General features: G+C 40.7%; 1 protein-coding gene across 2 annotated transcripts in view; it reads right to left on the reverse strand.

Annotated features, from left to right (window-relative positions):
- MME (membrane metalloendopeptidase) overlaps positions 1 to 18327 on the reverse strand; it is a 37541-nt gene extending 19214 nt beyond the window's left edge. The window contains exons 1-10 of one of the 2 annotated variants that reach the window (XM_084291762.1): positions 18075 to 18327; positions 15188 to 15350; positions 13724 to 13759; positions 10289 to 10450; positions 8960 to 9040; positions 8111 to 8206; positions 7887 to 8005; positions 6787 to 6852; positions 4057 to 4191; positions 1851 to 1952 (exon numbers count right to left, since the gene is read on the reverse strand). In XM_084291762.1, coding sequence (XP_084147888.1) covers positions 1851 to 1952; positions 4057 to 4191; positions 6787 to 6852; positions 7887 to 8005; positions 8111 to 8206; positions 8960 to 9040; positions 10289 to 10450; positions 13724 to 13759; positions 15188 to 15350; positions 18075 to 18119 — 1005 coding nt within the window. In that variant the 5' untranslated portion in view covers positions 18120 to 18327. Of the gene's footprint in view, positions 1 to 1850; positions 1953 to 4056; positions 4192 to 6786; positions 6853 to 7886; positions 8006 to 8110; positions 8207 to 8959; positions 9041 to 10288; positions 10451 to 13723; positions 13760 to 15187; positions 15358 to 18074 lie in introns of both variants that reach the window. The other variant, XM_084291763.1, reaches the window with a different exon arrangement.
- Positions 18328 to 19568: the final 1241 nt, after the last annotated feature.

The following is a 19568-nucleotide window of genomic DNA, read 5'->3' on the forward strand; positions in this document are numbered from 1 at the left end:
CATATGGTGGTATTTAGCAGAAAGAGTCCAGATATGGTTTTGTTTTCAGTCTTACACAATTAAAAATGTTATGGCACTTTCCATTTAGCCTGGAAAAGCAGATTTATTTATTTATTTATTTATTTTTTTAAGTCAAATTTCAATTGCCTTCTTGCTATATTTGGCTATGAACTTCTAAATCAAACCATGACTAAAAGCTTTATTTTTCAATATGGTATGGGCAATAAGAAATTCATAGTATACATAACAATACATTCTCAAGCATATGGTAAGGGCTTTCTCTGAAGTACACTGAAGTCCATAAAATGATTTATTTTAATAGGCTTTAAAACAGACACACTAAATACCCAGTCTGTAACAAATTTTCCTCTGTATGCTGTAGTACAAGGTACTGAAAAATGAAATAGATTTGATAGCAGATCTGTTAGCATCAGATAGCAGCGTGCTGTGGCAGACAAATCTACTTGTCTTCATTTGCATGGTACTGCTTGAGACAGATCCCTCAGGCTGCAGTCCTTTGGGCAGTATGGTGTTATATGGCTCTTTATGGTTTCCCTATTTGATATGGTTATATGGCGTTATGGTTCTTTTGACAGGAAAGCTTTACTGGAAGAGATAACGTCTTTTATCAGACAAACTATGTAGCTGAGGAAAGTAGATAAGCTTTCAGGAATAGATCTCTTCAGGTTTGAAAGAGAAGCAGCAAACTTCCAGCTAATTTTAGGAATAATTGCTGTACTATCCTTAGACCATTACAACAACACGACCAACTCCCATCATGTGTCTTTTGTGCATTTTTGGATAAATTTAGAGCAGATGATTATTGCTGATCTGCAGTGCTCCCCAGGAACTAAAAATAACCAGGGCAATACCATTCTGTGAGCAAGAGAAGTTAGTTTCTGACATTATGATTGCATTCTGACAGTAATGGTAACTGTTCAAAGTAAGATCTGTGGGAGAAGGTAAATTATGAAACAGATTAAGCTAGGCAGAATGGAACTGCCATATAATTTAAAGTTGAAGAATCTAAAGTCAATAAAAATAGCAGAGACTATGAAACTGTGTTAGTAATAATAGTGTTTCCTAGTACCTCGCTGGCCTCAGAAGACTCAGTAACACACTGCTGCCAGTCAGACCACAGTGCTTGCCATCAGTGAGCCTCCTTGTCTGCATGCAGGGCTCTGAAGTGGAAGTCGCTTATCACAAACACGTTCGTGTCTAGTAAGACATGATGCTATCGGGAAGGCTCACCCGTGTATCAAATCTTTCGATATGCTTTAGCTGGACTTTGTGGTTACTTGAAATAAAGGCTGTACTGTGGGAACAGCACATGGCTCAGGATAGGAGAAAATTCAGAGCTGAAACGTCTTGGGGGAGCTACAGTGGGAGGAATGGGGAGAATTTTCCTGGTGTATAGTCATGCCATCCTGGGCTTCTTTCTGCATGGTTTGGGAGCCCATCTGACAGAGGAAATGGTGGAAAACCAGGACTTTTTGTTCTGATTGTGTAGCTCTGGATAAACAGGGAGGGTCTGAACAGTCACACACAATAGTGCAACATATTTGAATGGACTGGTGCCTGCATTTTTTTCCATCTCATATTGATGCGGAGGGGCAAGGTCTGCCTTCAGATTTGCAGGAACAGTGGGTACAGAGGCAAAGACTTTTACATATATTTTAACGTCAGCAGACTTTTAGGTAATACACTGTGCAATTCAAGTATCTTGTTTAATTTTAGATGTGTCTAAGCTCAAGAAAGAAATGCATTTAAAGAAAAATTTGTCAAGCATTATCATTTAATCTCATCAGCCATAAATTAGAGGTTAAAATACCAGATTATTTATCACTCACCGTATGGTTGATTTCCAAGGAAAAGTTGTTTTGGAGTTGTGCCAGTGTCATTTTATTATACAGCAGAAGTGGATCGTTTCTGTCTTCAGATTTTGTTGTTGCCTATCAAAGTTAATCATGAGATTAATCATTACTACATAAATTGAGTCAGTTCACAGGAATTTTGCTAAGTAGAAGTAAAAAGAAAAAAAATCTGGCTTAATACATTACTGTGAGACGTTTGCATAGCTGTGAAGCATCTCGTGTATATACGCAGGAGCTAAACCTTGGGAGAAGGGAGTCAAGGAAAGGTATTTGTAGAGTATAAGGTGGCCTGTGGTAGGAACACAGCATGTGTGTTCTGATCAGCATGTACGTGCTGTCTAACATATTCCTTCTGGAACCACTGTAGGATGGGAGGCATAACTCACTCAAGCTTCACATTAGTCTAGGCAATATGGTTTTGTACTGGTGTGGTGTTAAGAATGTGCATACATTAATACCTTAATGGAAAGACTGCATTAGGCCGTTTGTTACAGACAATAAAACTGCCTCGCTGCCAGAGAACTGTGTCTGCAGAGGTGCTTTATGAGGAGACTTTATCCCTGGAGTCTCTAGACAGGAAATGTCAGCAAGGAGGTCTCTGGGATTAGGGTACAGACAATGTAAATTAGGGAGAGGAAAAAAACCCACAGGACTCAGTAGTATTGTCTCCAAACTACTCCCTTGGTCTCTGATTTCTGTCTTGAACATGTTTCTGTTGTTTTCCTCAAACAGCACTGTGTTCCTTGCCTGGATGCTTCTAATGTGCATTCCTGCATCCCTTGTAGTGTGGACGTAACTTGTGACAGCATCAGCACTCAGTCTACCCATACTTGAACTCCTTTTCACTTAGACTTTTTTTTTTAAGGCAAGGAGAGAACATGCAGGTACACAAGTGACTGTGGGGAAAGAGTGATCTTGTGACCCATGAAAGTAATTCATGGGAGAATCCGTATCACTACTGCCTGGAGTACTCCACTTGACTCAGTCAGGGGCAGGAACAGTAGTTCCCACCTATTTCAAGTCTTTTTCAAAAGTAAGTCATGCCAACTCTGATTTTATCTCTATCCTTAAAAAAATAAAAAATAAAATTATCTTTGTTTTCCTCTCTACTACTCTACACCCTAATGTATTGTGCAGTCAGTATTTTATTCTGTTTTCTTCGCCAGTTCCCAAGAGCACAATGCCTTCTCTACTCTAGTAACATTCCGGATGGTGCCATCTTTCTAGCTTTGATGAAAAGGTTAAAAAATGAGGCAGTAGCAACTTACCCACAGCTACCTGTACTCTTTACCAGCAGCAACTGCTGTAGAGAAATTTCAGTTGTGGCTTCCTTTCTTACTGCATTTCAAATCTTTCTCCAATTAATTCCTTTTCATTTAATAATTTTCTCTCTCCGATCTAAGCCCAGAAGTGTGTTTCTCAGGAAAATGTGAAATAAATCAAAATCGTATAGCTTTAGTTTATATAAATGGGGTGGAAAGGTTTACCTCTGCCAAACACATGCCCTCACTTAAGCGCAACTAAAAAAAATTGCTGAAGCTATTGGCTTGTTTTACAATAACCTTCAGCTTCAGGATCTTCTGAAATGTTTAATAATCACAGGCCACGTTTTTGCTCATGGATGCTTTAATTTGCTTTTCTCCATGCAAATTCAAATTCTAGTTAGTTCTCCAAGGCATATTTTCTGGAGAACAGTGCGTGATTAAAAATGCACTTGAACCAATCGGTATTGTGGAGAAGCTTGTGTAGGACAAACATTACTTTGTGTTGTGTGGCAGGCTAAAGGTTGGGAATCTACTGCTCTGATAATCAAACAGCCCATGTGAAGAAAAGGACAAACAGAAAAGAGGCCCTGAAAGCATCTCCCAAAACACACTTTCTAAAACTGAACGGAAACCAAGCCTGTCTCTTGCTTTCACCTTTTTCTCTTGAAGGGCTTCCTTGAATAGAGTAGGATAAAATATTTTGCTATTTGGAAAACAGCTAACTCAAATATTTCCCCTTGCTCATTAGAAGGCACATCTTATGTGTTCATTTTAGGTGTTCCAGGCCCCATATATTTTTGGTCAACATTTGGTCCCACAAAGTAGCAGGAGCAAGTAACTTAATAACTTGATTTACAGTTAGCTTTCTTAGGTATTAAGAAAGCTATTTAAAGAATACTTTAAAAATGTTTTCTTACATTAGCAATCTCCTTCTCCAGGTCCATAACTTTTTTCATTTCTTCAGAAATCTGGGTCTCATTGAAAGAAATATTTCTCTCTTGTAGGATTAGTTTAGCTACAGAAATCATGAAATCAACATAGGCAGAACATGCCTGCAGGAAAAAGATACAAATAATTTAAACTCCTCAAAGTATAGCACGAAACTCTTCAAAGTATAGCACATTTTGATTATCTTTAAGATTTCATCTTCTTTTTTATGAACTATGGTTCTTCATCCCTTTTTTAGGTAACTTTACAGTAACTTACTCCGATATACTGTTAGATCACAAATAGAAATTTGAAAAGCCCCTCATGGAAAATTGCTGTATGATTCGTAGCACTGCTCAAACCTAAACACTGTCAACTACTGCACTGTGTTTTCATTATTTAAAATGAGACATTTGTAGGTCCATATTTAAACTACCACCTGTGTTTTTTCTAGCTCACTTTAATTACAACTTCCAAAAATACTGCTTCCAAAGAGCAGTGTTCCCAGAAACGTAAAACCAAGAGAAATGTTGATGGACTGTGTAGGATCAGCATTGTGGGAAAATTACTCCCAGAAGCAGTGTACCTCCACCCTGCTGCAGCCTGGAGCATTCAGCATATAGTTTTTTGCTATATCTAAATTTGGTTTAGGTAAATACACTATGGATATATACTATTGAATATATTAAATTTAGTATGTCTGAATTTACCAAGGATTGGAATGGATATATACAAGTATATTCTCTTAAATGTTACACTGTCAAATATCTATAAAGGTCTCAATATATTTTATGGAACTTAATTTTATTGTAATACCTCTTTGATAAGTCACACTCTTTTCTGTAAGCAGAAATGCTGGTTTCAATATACTTTTAAAATGCAAATAAAAATACATATTAAATTAGTTAATAATAAATATATGTTATGCAAAATATCTTAATCTACTAAAACAGTGATAGAAATATGATTAATAAGGCGCATAGCATCAACTTTATTAACAGAAGCATTTTGGTATGTTCAGCTCCTAAGGCAGTAGGATGCACCCCTTTTAATGAACGCTGCATTTATGCAGCCATTCTGATAACTGCCTTCCTTGCCACCCATCTCCTGTCAGCCTCCCCTGCCTGCCAACAGCGCTGTGCTATAACAGGCTGCGTGTGCTGGCAAACTCTGAGCAGCTCATGAAAAGTATTGACAACAGACTTCAAAAGAAAGGTGGCTCACAGCATCCTGGAGGACTGAACTCTCAGTGTTATTTTTAATTAAGACAGATTATTTTGTCAGACAGAAAGCCCATCAAACCACTGACAGCCACATTAAGTCACAAAAGAGAGTGCATACCAAGCCTTAAAATACCATTCCAAAATACCCAAATCTGTGTAAAATTTATGCAAAAAATGTAAACATTACCCCCAAACCAGCAAGTAAACAGGAATTTTCAGGTACCAATCAATGCACTTTATTTTTGGCCTAAGGATCATTGCATGGTCATGTAGCCGTCAAAGAACTGTCAGCTAATTTCAGACAGACTGTGTAAATATACTCAGATATTTAGTGGGAACTTAGATGTCAGAGTAACGCCTGTATGAGCACAGGATCCATGCATCTTACAGGAAAAAAAAATAAATCTGTTCCCAAACTCCACTTGCCACTTTGTGGTGTGAAGTCCTGACAAAGGCTGAGGTTAAAGTGCAGGAGGCAGGTACCTTGTTTAATGTGCACAGCTCAAAGAGTAGAATGAGACAGCAGGAAACGGAGCCAAGCAGAGGTTATCAGCGTGCAAGGACTGAAGGGAGGAACAGCTCTCAGTTGAGGTACTCCAGCTTCAGGTTGGCAGGGACCTCAAAACATTATCAGGTCCAACCTTTCATGGGAAAAGGGAGCCTATATGAGATTATCTAGCACTATATTTGCATATAAAACCTCCAGTGACGGGGGTCCCTGGGGAGGCTGTTCCAGTCACTGACAGGTCTCCGTGTATCTGCTTGTTTCATGATTATTTCCTTCCAAGAGGTCCTAAAAAGCCAAGGAGCTGCTCCTCTTCTGACCTGCATAATCGCATATGAATTGTGTGGAAAACTACTACTTTTTTTCCATGTGAATGTCCAGTGATTAAAAAAGGAGATAAAGAGAATGTGAGATAAACAAAATGAGACAGGTTGGGGTTTTGGGGGCGTAGTGATGCTAGAGGAACATGCAGTTGTCTCATCCAGTGCAGGGACAATTGGTTAGTACCGGCAACTGGAGCTGAGATAAAAACACTTGGCTTCAGTGCAGCCAGAAAGGTCACACGAGGACACCAATATTAATGGCACAGTATTATAATACTACAACTTCAGGACAGTTGTGATACTCCCTCCCATTCTTAGCCAACTTATTTCTATTTGTCCTTAATCTCATTCCTCTATATCCTGTTAATTTCCTTTCCTTTTAGCTCCTGGTCTCTTGTCTTCTGACACACTTACCCATGTTAGAGTTTCTCTCTCCAGTCTGTCACACATTCTCTTCCCACTTGTAGATCAGCCTTGTTTAAATTCTCATCATTATTACCTTTCTATTTCGGTTTCCTAGATGACTCTCAGGGGTAGCATTACAATCTCTTTGGGGAGAGACTGTCCTGCTCTTTGAGGGACTCCAACCCAACTCTTGAGGGTACACCTGCCTTGAAAATAGAGGCTAAAGCTTCTAAAGCAGTCAGTGATCTGTCAGCTTCAGCTTACCTCTTTGTATGCACCAGTGCATTCATAGTAGTCACGAGAAGGCAGGCCGAGTCCAGGTTGATCAATCTGTAAAGTCAAATAAAAATTTAAAAGTGCGTAAGGACAAAACGTCATAGCATTGTACTGTTCTTTGGCCAGTTATAGGTTGCTGATACTTCACTCTTGCAAAATGAACTTCTGGCCAAAGGAGAGTTTCTCTCCCATCCTGTTGCCCTTGTTTAATTCTTTTCACTCTCCTCTTTTTTTTTTTTTTTGTCTTCACTCTTTTTCGGTTGCTGAACAATGCATGATATGTGTAATCCATGCTAAACGCTGGATGTACAGAAAACAAAGCAGTCCCCAGACAAGCAAGAAAGTTACTCCACTTTGAAACTCTGATGTGCAAAGTAGTCAAGGATCTGTCCACCCATATACAAGAAAGATTACCTCGTCACTGCATCTGTAACAGATGTGTCTCAGGAGTAGCTGGTGAAGATTCAGCATACACAATCCTGTCTTCTCTGGACTTTCCATTTCCAGAGTTTCCATTTTTCATCTTACATTTACAGGCAGGACACTCTCGGCATGCTCCTTAAGCACATGTCCTCAGCCATTTTCCTATCTGTGCCAGCTGCCTGCAGGTCCTGTTACTACTTCGGCATCTGAATACCTTGTAAAAACACAACCCCCTTCTTTGTGGGCTCTCTGCCATTGGGACCATAGCCAGGTTCTCAGTGACAGAGCTTTCTGCCAGAATTACATGGAAGGAAAGTCATGCTTACTTATTTCCTTGCGTGCATATATAAGTAGATCATGTCTGTCTTCTGTCCAGCGTACATATAACCTGTGTGTGTATCTACACATGTCTCAATTCTCCTCACCTCACTAACAGTGTATGAGTGCACAGAATAAAGATTATTAATCCTGGGAATGGACAATGAATGCACTGTCAGACTGATAATGGAAGTTTAAAAACTACAGAGATTCACAAACTTACCTACAACTGACCGGTAAACTTCAAATCAATAACATTGCTCCTGGCCAACATTTATGGCTGTGCTTTCTGGTTCTTTTGCTACACTTATATGATCAGCAAGGCTGTGCCACCCAGGTAGACTTACGTGAATGATATGTGTTGTGGAATTTTTATCGTCCGTGCCAACAAAAAAATTAATAAGGACTTTTTTCCCATATCTGGAGTTCAGCTCTGCAATAGCTGTCTCAGCTGTCCAAGCAGCACCTAGGCAAATGGAAGGTGTACTCAGTCTCTATTTTGGGTAAACAATGAAAAGTATAATCATTTAGAAATTCTAATGGAGAAGGAAATAAACACTGATTATCTTACCATAGGAAGACTCCCAGTTTTTTGTTGCTACAGGCCAGTCAGATATATTCGGCAGCAGTTTGATTAAAGGCATTCCACCCCTGCTATCAATGGTAGCTTTTGGAAAAAATAAAATGAATTAGCATGGTATTTTAAAACATACCAATGGTATAGTATTATAATGTGTTCAGAATTCTGAACCCGAGATATTTTTTCTCCATCACCACAATAGGATTATGTTCTGATGTATGACTCTTCTTTAACTTTTAAATTTTTAAATATGTTTCAGCCATGACTGCAAAACAACTTATGCAAATCTCTGGGAAGATGACATTTAAAAAATGTTATTTTGACTCTGCAAAGAGCTTGAAATAATAGCTTTAAAAATATTAATAATTTTATGGAAACTATAAAAACAAATTACTAGCACTGCTGTTTTATTGCTCCTCATTGTAGCAACAGCATTTAGCTCAAATTATTGAAATAAATTATCTCTGTATCTTTAAAGAAACATGATATACTGGCTATTTTCCACCTCATCTCTGGTAATTTCTACAAAATAATTAATATTTAACTGAAAGGATTTGAGTTTAAATAACTGCAGCAAACTGGTAACTCAGGAGTAATGTAATAGCACCTAAAATACCAAAGTAAGTAAAATAGGAGGTACAGTACTAGTTTTACTATTGATGTTCTTATTTAACCCTCTAAAACTGGTATATTTTAGTTCTCACCAAGAATTTCTGAAAAATTCTGCTCAGATACTTTATATATATAGCTATATCTGACTTTGAAAGATAGGTTTCTTGGATATCATTCTTTAGATTATATTTATTTATCCTATATGCACTAAATTCAGGAGGAACTTACTTTCATTTATGCACGAACTGTACAGAGTTTTTGCCTTCTGCACTGCTGTTATATCATTACTTTTTGGTGTGTCGAGGACATCTGAAACACACAGCACATACATCTTAATATCTGATCTTTCTGGGAAAGATAACTGAAGGAACCACAGATGACACCATCCTGAGCACCAGAGGATGGAGGATCGGTGCTTTCATTCCATCTCAAATTCCAGGGAAGCTTTGCTATTTGAAAAATAGGGGGAAAAGCTCTGGAGATAACATGCCTTGAAATTATGTCAGCCTGTGGTAACGTGTTGAGCATAAAGGTGTCAGGTAGATATTCTGTAGATCATCCCCTGTAAAACAGAAATGCCTTGACCTTTCAGTGATAGTTTTTAGACGACCAACCTGTTTGGTGAAGAGAACTGCTGTTGGGGCCCTAAGTGTATCAACAGGCTCTGAGTGCACTGACCAGCAGCCCGAAAGGCTCATAGCATCAATGGTGGGTTGATCTGTTGGCTGAACCTGGTCGTTGTCATTGGACCTGCTCTTCTCTTCTGGTCTGGGTCCTGTGGGACTCTGCTTCCTTTCTATGAGGCCTCTGTCCCTGCCTGACTTGCCTTCCCCTGTGGGGCAGCCCACTCTTGCCACTCCTTTACAACTGCTTTGTTCCACAGGAACCGAAGCCTCGGGAAGACCGTGACATTCACAAATTGCAAGCCTGGCAAAACTAAAAGCTATGCAGGTAGAGAAAGGATTTTGAGTCCAAAGAGTAGTTTGAAGAATCTTTCATGAGTATCAACTCAGTTATTTCTGTGACTTACTTTTGTCTGTAAAAGGTGACTGGATAATTTGACGGTATTGCAGTTTGTGGAGAATGAAGTATTTGTAAGTTTATGATGTGATTCTTTATAAAAATGCTTGCCTGCTATTTAGGATGTAGCTGATGGAATACAGATATGCAGGACAGGGCTGCCAGAGAGCAATTTCCAGCATTTCAGCTGACTTGGGTACAGGCAGACCTCCTTCTTTGTCACCTAGCTTTGCTGCTGTTGTTAGTTCATGGGGATAATGATACAGATTTCAGTTATAATACGCAGATGAGCACACAGAGTTCAGATATCAGAAAGGTCAGGTCTATTCAACTCTGTTCCAGTGTCAGACACAACAGCATGACTTCCAAAGCATTCTCCAAGCAAACAGTTTGTGGTGGTTTTATCCTGAATTGAACGTAAAGAAACTGAAATATTTAGTAGTGTTTTAAGCTTTGCTAGATAACCACGTCTTCTTAGGATTACATGTAAGCCAAAGAAGAAACTTTATATAGTCCACAAACATAAACCCTACTGACCTTTTAAAACAACTTCTAGTTCATCTCTTAAAATGTCAAAGTTACTATAACGGGAGCTGGTTTCTGGAATGACGTTCTTCTTAAGCCATCCTCCACAAGCATATTGGTAAAAATCATTACAAGGCTCTGCAGTCGTGTCCATGTTCTCAATGATTCGGGCAGCTGTAATATAAGACAAATCAAGGCGTGAAGACTTTTTAGACAAAAGCAGTGAATACATATTTTTTTTTTTTATCTCTGAAGAGGAAAATAACAAGTAGTTTTCCTTTAGTTTAGAATAGGCTCATGTCTACTATAATGCTCTAGACCAAGCAAAGTACTAGTCAGTAAACAAAGAATTACTATTCTTTTACTGCCCGTAACACATGTACATTTCTATTGCCTGTGTTTACTGGTGGGTAAACTGACTCTAATCTTGCTACTTATCGAGAGTGGTTACTTGGTTATAAGATGTTAAATTTACTGTCTTATACTTCTTTGTATTGAAATGTGGTGAAAAGAAAAATTAAAAGCACAAGACATATAGGTTAAGTTTCCAGTGTGGCGTAACTTCAGTAATTAGGTGTGATGCAGGCTTAGCTGAATCTAATCTATTTCAATAAAATAATGATATTTTTTTCTTCACTGTTTAAATTCTTGTCAGCAAAGTTTTCCTATTAATGATTTGCTGAATCAACATCTGATTTTCTAGACCTATTCCACAGTTTTTCTAGAACTGACACTGTTTCTTGATGTCCCTCTTGACCCTATTAAAGTGGCTGGTCAAAGACTAACTGGTCAGTGACTGATTGTGACGCAGGATTCCCTTTTTAAGCCTGCCTTTCTTGATGACAGTTTCCCAGCTGCTGTTCATAAACTTACTGCGCTTTTTCTTTTTTGTCTACTTATTCCACCTAGCTTGTTTTCACCGCTAGTATGCTAGCACTAAGGGAAGGAGAGATGATAGGAGTCAAACAACAGCTAGTGAGACATCAGATTTGCCAAAATACTGCATATCCTTCCCGTTTTTCAGACATTATTTTTAGTAAATGGTGAGGCTTGTGATTATAAGTGTTCATTCCTCCCACATGGGTGAGTCAAATATTTATAGTTATTTCTCCAGTATTTTCAATATTTTCCTCGTCTCTTATGCCGGTGGAAACAAGAGGTGTAGGCAGCCTGTAGTATTTATATTACTGGCTTTTATTTTTCCCACCTGCTTTTCTTGGGATCTTCAGCTGGCTAAAGAAAGTTACATTTGAAGCCAACATCTGATGTAATTTTGTTATCAATGAAGCCTTGAAGCATATGCTTGGTGTCGACATGTGAATTGCCCCTTTGAAGGGGAAGTGGGACCACTTATGTTGGACAGAATCCTAAACATGCTCTAAGTTATTTATGAGTTGATACTTGTACCCAGGGGAGATTTCTGATAAGTTCAAGGCTGTACATTGAGACATTTTTGCCCTGTAAATGGTTAAGTGTGAGACTGATGAATATTTTGTTTTTTAAAGTTAATACACAGTACACTTTTCCTTCATCCTCAGTATTGCTTTGATGAACCAGTGTTTGGGTTGATTCCCATTCTCACTTCTTTATTTGACTTCCTAACTGTGACTGAATAATGTAGAGCCTTCTCAATTACTTTTAATGATTAATTTTATTGTAGTACTCATGACTGCCAGTTGTTGCTTTAACAGCTTACAAATAAAGTAATAAAAGCTGGCATAACAACCAGTGACCTGGGGAGGATATGGGAGAAACACTATGTGCTTATCTAGGTGAAATTTATATGAGAGATAAGAATTCCCTATTCCCATCATTCTGTGCTGTTTGAGCTCAGGAAGGTTAGCAGAGTTTGTCAGCATATTCAAAAAATGTTCAGATATACAAATTACAAGGTAACTTTAAATGCCACACTGCAATAGATCTCACAAACTTTGATAACGTTATCATGCAGTTACTCATATTCCACTCTGTATATAACCAATTGAATTTTCATTGCATTTTTTCTTCTGGTCATTTATTTGAAGCTCCTCTATTAAATGTACTATAAATTCTGTCAGTATCTCCACTTTATCGTTTTTCAGTAGCTTGTTCCTATTGCAAAATTTTGAAATACATTGGGGAAAAAAATCACAGTATTGGCCAATTCTGGTGTAAGGCATTACCATTTCACTTAATGCCTATACCTAATTGTATTTCCTGAAGGTTAATACTTCCTGCTTTCTATGTGTATTTAACTTGGCTGTCTGTTATCCTACATGGTCTGGAAGGAGATCCCAAATTAAACGTGGAACAGAATCCTGATTTGAACTAGCATTACAGTTATGGATTCATCCCAGTAAGATTTAGGAGCAAAAAACACAGTTTATTTCTCTTGTTTAAGGAGTTTTTTTTTTTTTTTTTTTTTTTTTTAACTAAAGTTGATTAATTTTGTTATTAAATGATACAGTTCTGAAAAACTTTTTGAACTCTGTTTTGAATTCTTTGAGCACTGAAAGCTTGAGCAGCCGCTAGCTAACCATTCTGGACCCGTGGTTCGCAGCATTCTGATTCTGGAGCCAAGAATTCACTCATTCTAGTGACCACCTAACTGAATTAGTCTTTTCTGTGAGTAATTCCTTATCAACACTCCCATTTAAAGAATTTAATGATCATATAGGTTTAGAGGAGGCCCAGCACTTCTATATCAACTTCTGCCTTAAATGAATTATACCATGGTGGGACAGGGAAATCCTGGCTCAGTTAAATAATCTAACACTTTAAAATTCAAGCTGGTCACTCCAAACTTTGCTTAGAGCTATGCATTCAAAATAATTTACACTCAGATGCAGTATTTGGAGCTGAATTACAGTTCTGTAATGGCTAACACATCTGAACATCATGTGGGGGCCTCCTTGTCCTAACTGCTTCCTTTGTTGTAAGCAAAACAAAGACATCATTGCTACAACAGTGTAATAGACCAGACAGATTTTTAGGTGCTTCTGGTAATTGACCCTTGCTAGGCAGAAACACATCCTAATGCTGCAGATTATGATATGGTCAGAAGCATTCTATTTTGGCGTCATTGCTTTTGCATCTGTTTTTATCTTATTTTAGGTATAGCCCCACAGCTAAAACTTAAGTATATAGATTATAACTCATTAGATACACTGGTTGCCTCCCCAGAATCCTAAAGTAATCCTTAGCAGCATTCCTTGGAGAGTCTGTTTCTACCTCTTGAACTAGCCTGACCCCAATGACTTTATAAGATCTGACAAATCACATCACAGGATTTTACATCTGTAGAAGAAATATGCTAAGAAAAAAATTTGGGTTAGCAGATCTCATGCCTCAATGTGCCATATTTGACTGCAGTTAGCTGGGAAAATTATGTGGTTATATATATATATATATATATATATATATAAAAGTACATAAATGTGTATAAAGGGTATATATTTTCATTCTTACCTGATTTTATACAGTCTGATGTCTTGCAAATCCCATCTAAAAAAGGATACAATCATACTTTTAATTTCTACTGAATGTCAATGTAATAAAAGCTTCTGTAATTTTTACTTCCATGGACAGTCACCTTAGAAATTGCATTTAACTGCAGTGTATAAGATAAAGGACACCATATATTCAGAAAGTGAATATTTATAGGATCAGGTTCTAAAAATACCATTACCTTCATCCCTTTAGGGTCACTCAGTGCTAGTCACCCATCATGCAGAATTTTTGTAGAAAGAAGAAAATACTCTATCAATCAATTAGAGATGGTAAAAATACTATTTTTACAAAGAAAAAAAAAAAGAAAAAAGAATAAGTTTGGAGGAAAGATAGAACACATGCTGAAGAGAGTTGCAAAGTCAGTTTATATTTAGCAACTCCCAACAAAGACAAAAACATTTTGAAGGAATTATACGAAAATTCTGAGACATTCACTCTGAAGCCTTTTAAACAAAACAAAAGGTTCCAGAACATAAAGATACTTCCTTCTGAGACTTCAGAAATACAACATTTTTTGTTTTTCATTTCAAAATGGCATTTTGCCATTCCATAATCAGATGATACTATAATAAAAGGTTCAAATTAAAATTATTAAGTACTTTAAAATGAAACAAAGCAATTCATTAGTGCTGTAATGAAACATTTTAATTTGACACAAAAAGGAATTCTGAGCTTCCTTGCATTGTCTTTTTCAAAAATTATCAGAATACTTCTGCCTGAACTATTTTCAAATATTTTGGTATGACTAGTGAATCACAAAACCTTTTTATATGACTATACACATTAAGAATTTTTGCAGCAATAGCTTGCGAAAGGAAAAAAAATGGATTTTTGTACATATACAGGAATATAGAGGAACCACTGTAGTTTGGTTTTCTTCAGAAGCATTGTATTTTGTATTTTTCTGCTTACTGAAGCATTAATTACAAACAGAAATATTGCTAGGACAGAACAAGCAGATGGTTTGTGTTTACCACAACTTTGCATGAACAAATTAACTTACAGAGTCCTAGTTGGAAAAACAGCAATTTTGTGTCAGTGCCCAGCAATAATGAGTGGGGATGCAGCTTTACATTTCATGTAATTGTGTCATATGGTTAATCACATATGTATGAGATACAATTATGGTGTAGCTGTTATTAATCATTTAATTTTATACAGTGGGCAAGGTACAGTCTTCCACTACCAGGCAAATACTTCTAAGCTGACCATTTAACATTTTTTCTTAATGTTTTCTGTCTAGCAGTTATATATACCATGCAACGTAGGCTTTCCTAATACAACGTTTTAATATATTGAATATTCAGTATTTTTTACAATATAAACAGCTGAATTCTATCTGATAAAGCACTTTGCATAATTTCTTAAAATACATTTACATTAGTATGTATTTGCATTGAAAGACACTTTAAGTGTACTCACCATCATAAGTTGCATACAGAACTATCATTGTGATTGCTACAATAGCTAGCAGGATCACTACAACAGTTAGCCCTATTTCCAGGCCACTCCATCGCAGTTTCTTCTTTGGTTTTGGAGTATTCATTTCAGTTATATCCATCTGGCTTTCTGACTTGCCCATAACCTAGTGTCTGAAAAGGAAAAAGGAAAATTCTCTGGAGGACTTATGCTGAATCATAGGTCTTGAAATTGGCTCCTCAACTGCACAGTAACAAAGATGTTTCCTGGGTGAATTTTCACACTTGCACAGAGCTTATTTGTAACATTTCTAGTAAGTCATGAAATTAAAAATGACTTCCTTTTGTCATACACAAACACACACACACAGTACGTACCATGTACTACTTGTCATTAATGGAGAACAGAAGAGTGGTGCTCCTTCACGTGAAGAGGCCACCAAAGAGAGAGGGAAGGCCAACAAACCAAACCCTATTTTTAAACCTTACCCATGTAGTTTAATCTTGTATGATGGTACAGGAGTTCACAAGCAAGCAAAAGCAAGTCTCCCTGCTTGAATAAAAATTAACTTAATCTGCCAATTACTTATCTGCTGCCAAAGGTCAAAATATGCCATTGTGCTTCGCTGTCATCTTTTAAAATATCGTGTAAGCAATTCTTGACTACAGCGTTACAGCTGTCACTAAAAATAGCGAAAAATAAAAAAATAAAAACTCAGGCTCTGCTGGGAGCTTGTCACTCTCACACTGAAGATAATGACTCTTTACAGTGATCTTTAAAGAAGTGCAACCAAGTCCTCTCGTTTGAGGTTAGAACACTGTAAGTTAGAAGTAACTGCGGTACGTACATGCAAAACCGGTGGGAGTGTGACCAGACTCATCCTCACTCGTGGAATGTGTATGCAGCCGTAGCTTTTAAGATTGCATTTCTGTTGCTCTTTAAGATCACCTGGCTACCTTTTGCAGCACTGCTGTTGTATAATTCTTTGCTCCCTCTCTTCGTGTACTCCCATTTGCTTAGGGCCAGGTCATTTTCTTTGCTGGCAGAGATTCGTATTGCTATACATACAGCAATGCTGCTCTTGTCTGTATCTCACGATGAAAACTTGACAGCTTCTATTTGCAGCATTTCCTGGAGATCCTCTTGTATTCCTCACACCCTTTTCCTCCCACTCTTTGTAAGCAGCAGTAACAGCAGTAAGGGAACCCCTCTCAGCTTCTGCATCCATCCAAGCCCAAGACTTGTACTTCAATTATTTGAAGCTGTTTCAAGTTGTGCATTGCTGGCTTGAATTCATCTTTGTCTCTTCAAGCTGCTACAGTCTTTCAGATATCCAGTCTTTTCTTCTCAGCACCTTCTGTTTCTATCTGACTTCTCTTCCTCGGTTTCAAAGATCTCTTCCTCCCTTTTAAGCCCACCTCACAAGCTAGCTCCTCCTCTGCAATAACGTGTCACTAAAGTGTGTATGCTTATGAATAAATCAAAAATATTAAATAATTCAGTATCATGGACCTAAGTAAACAGAGACTTTGTGTTCCACGTGTTTATGCAATACCTGGTTCAGTGGATCCTTGGACACTATCACTCTAACACTGTTTGTCTAAATGAACGAGAAAACATTTTATTGGAGTGTCTCATCCCCACCTCTGTCACTACTGCCTGGTGACATCAAGATGCGGGAAGTGACCAGCAGTGCCAGGATCAGGGGTCTTCTGTAGCTCTGGAGGCTGGCGTCCCGTAAGGTCTGCCCTGCCTCTGCCTTTCCACATCTATAGGCACTATTTCAGCCACTTCCACTTTCCTCATGGGCTTCTATTTTTCTCTGAAGAGTAGGTTTTTGGCCAAATCAGCAAATGGTTTCTTGAGACACAGGATTGAAATCCCCCAGAACCGTGCACAAGTGAGAGCTATGCACAGAAACTTGCCCTTCATTAACTGTGAGCTAGAAATTTGTAGGTAATGTAAAAACACGTTAACCATGATACCCGTCTCACTTTGATCATATAAAGCAGCAGAAAATGTTATTTCTATTGATTGAGGGCTGACTGGTGCCCAGAACCCTCTGAATACTTGGAGCCTAATGTAAGAAGCGATGTTTGCCTTCTGCCTCTCAAAGTGTCTTTAAAGCGCTGAAAACACGGTTTATTAGGGCAGCAAGAACTCCTGTACCTTTCATGTGCTAATATGTTCCTTGCAGTCAGCTAAGTTTTTCCAAGTGAGCTAATCTTTCTGTTCCTGCAGGAGTGTTCCTCATGGTTAAAGGCATCCCACTGACTCAGTTTTACCTCTGGTTATTTAGAGAACTTATCCCGTCTGCATCAGGGACCACCAGGTAAAAGCTTCTTTCTGCGCTAATTGCAAGCGCAGCAAAAGTGTAGGAATAATTTAAGCAGATCGAAGGTTAGGTATTATGGTTTTCTTACATTTCCCTTAGTGCTCCTGTGATTCCCTCTACCAGCTAAGGCTTAGATACAAGAGACAGCCGAAATTACTCTGGTCTAGGTGGCACGGGGGATTAATTAGCCATCTTTTCCTTTCGGGACGCGCACGTTTGAAGCTGAGCGGTGGCACAGCTGGCTCTCAGGGGAGCCAAGCGAGCACATCCCCGACCCACCCGGCCCCTTTGTGCCCCCAGGCTCCAAGGGGCGGCGGGCAGCCCTCGGGGCGCTGTGCCGCAGGGGATGGGGGCACGGCGGCCGCCGGGGGGCGCCCCGGGCCCGGCGGGAGGGGCCGCGGGCGGGGAGGGGCCGCCAGGTCCGTACCGCGGCCCCGGGGCTGCTGCCGGCCGGGGAGCCGAGCCCCGAGCCCCGCCGGGGGGCTCCGTGCTCCCACCGGGCCGGGCCGAGCCCCCCGCGGGGCGCCCGCTCCGCCCGCCCCGTCCCGCACTCACCGGGCGCCGCTCGGAGGGGTCCGGCCGCGGGGTCGCCACGGGCATCCCCGGGAGGCTGCGGCGGCGAGGGGAGCCCCGGGGCCGCGGTGGGCAGCGGAGGGGCAGCGGCGGGGCGGCGGAGGTCCGGCTGAAGGCAGGCTCAGGCCGTCGGGGCTCCGGGCGGCCGGCGGCGGGGCTCAGCGCCCGGCTCGCCCGCGGGCAGCGGCGGGGACGCGGAGCGCCGGCATCGCCGGGACATCAAAGCCCGAGGGCTCTCCCCGCTGCCCGCCGCCCCGCAGCGGAGGAGCCGTGGTGTGGCCGCGGAGCGGTTGTGCGGGTGACCGGGAGGCTCCTTCCTCTTCGCGCTCATAAGCACGCGGTGGGGCAGGAAACAAGCGAGCAGGCTCCCCCCCGCCCCGGCAGCACCGAGCCGAGCTCTTCACCTCGCCGAGCCTCCCCCGGGCGCGGCGGTGGAGCCGAGGGGGGAAGGATGCGGCCGCGGGCGGGCGGCGCGACCCACGCGGCCCGGGACGGGGCTGCCCCATCGGCGGCCCGGGGGAACCCCGGGGGAGCCCCCGCGGCGCCCCGCTGCCGGCCCCGGCCGCTGCCAGGGGGGAGGGCAGGGCGAGCGGCTGCACGGCCGCGGGGCTCGCTCCCGTGCGCGCTCGGTGGCTCTGCCAAGTTCCCGGCGGCACGTACCCTCCGCAGGATCCGAGGTCCTCGCTCACCCAAGGAATTCTGCTGGCGAGGGAGGCGGCTGCAAGTCGGTGCCCGGAGAGGCAGCTCTGAGCTACCGTCAGATTTATCAGGCAGACGATATCAAAAGATACCCGTTTCCTTCTTGCTAAGTTTCGTGTGAATAGTTTCATTTTTACTAATGAACAGGCAGACGCCAGAAGAAGCAGGGTGAGGTGCTGCCGCTCCTCTCGCTCGAACCAGATACCCTGCTCCCTTCTGCTGCCTTCCTAAAGGCATCTATATTGCCTCTAAGGCAGGAGCGGCAGCTGAAATTTCTGAAATCTTTTATCACCAGTTATACACGCTGCAACATCCACTGCTTGGGAGAAGCAACCTTCCCCTGCTCTTAGGAAAGTGGAAACTGAGAAGTGGCTTCTTGCTGGAACCGCACAGCGAGTAATCCACAGAGCACATGCAATGAAGAGGGGAGGGCAACCAGGTACCAGCAGAACAGAACAGGTAAAAATGGAGCACTTTTGTAAAATGAGCATATGAAGAAGGAACAAGAACAAAAAAAAAAAAAAAGGGGGGGGTTATTCCCTGAACAGAAAAGGCAATAGTAAGTACCCAAAGTAGGCAAGAGAAAAAGTCTAGAGAACAGAAACATTGCATTTTCTTACAGTTAAGAGTGGGGAAAATGCTGGTTCTATCATTTCCAGAATCAGTGTTTAAATTAATGTAAGCATCTCACCTGCAGCCTTTCCTGCATTAATTCTTGCAGAGTCCCACTCCAGTTACTCGAAGAAGCCATCTGCTCCTGCAGGTCAGTCCTGACAT

The sequence above is a fragment of the Netta rufina genome (assembly GCF_964035555.1).
Source record: "Netta rufina genome assembly, chromosome: 9".
Classification (NCBI taxonomy): domain Eukaryota; kingdom Metazoa; phylum Chordata; class Aves; order Anseriformes; family Anatidae; genus Netta; species Netta rufina.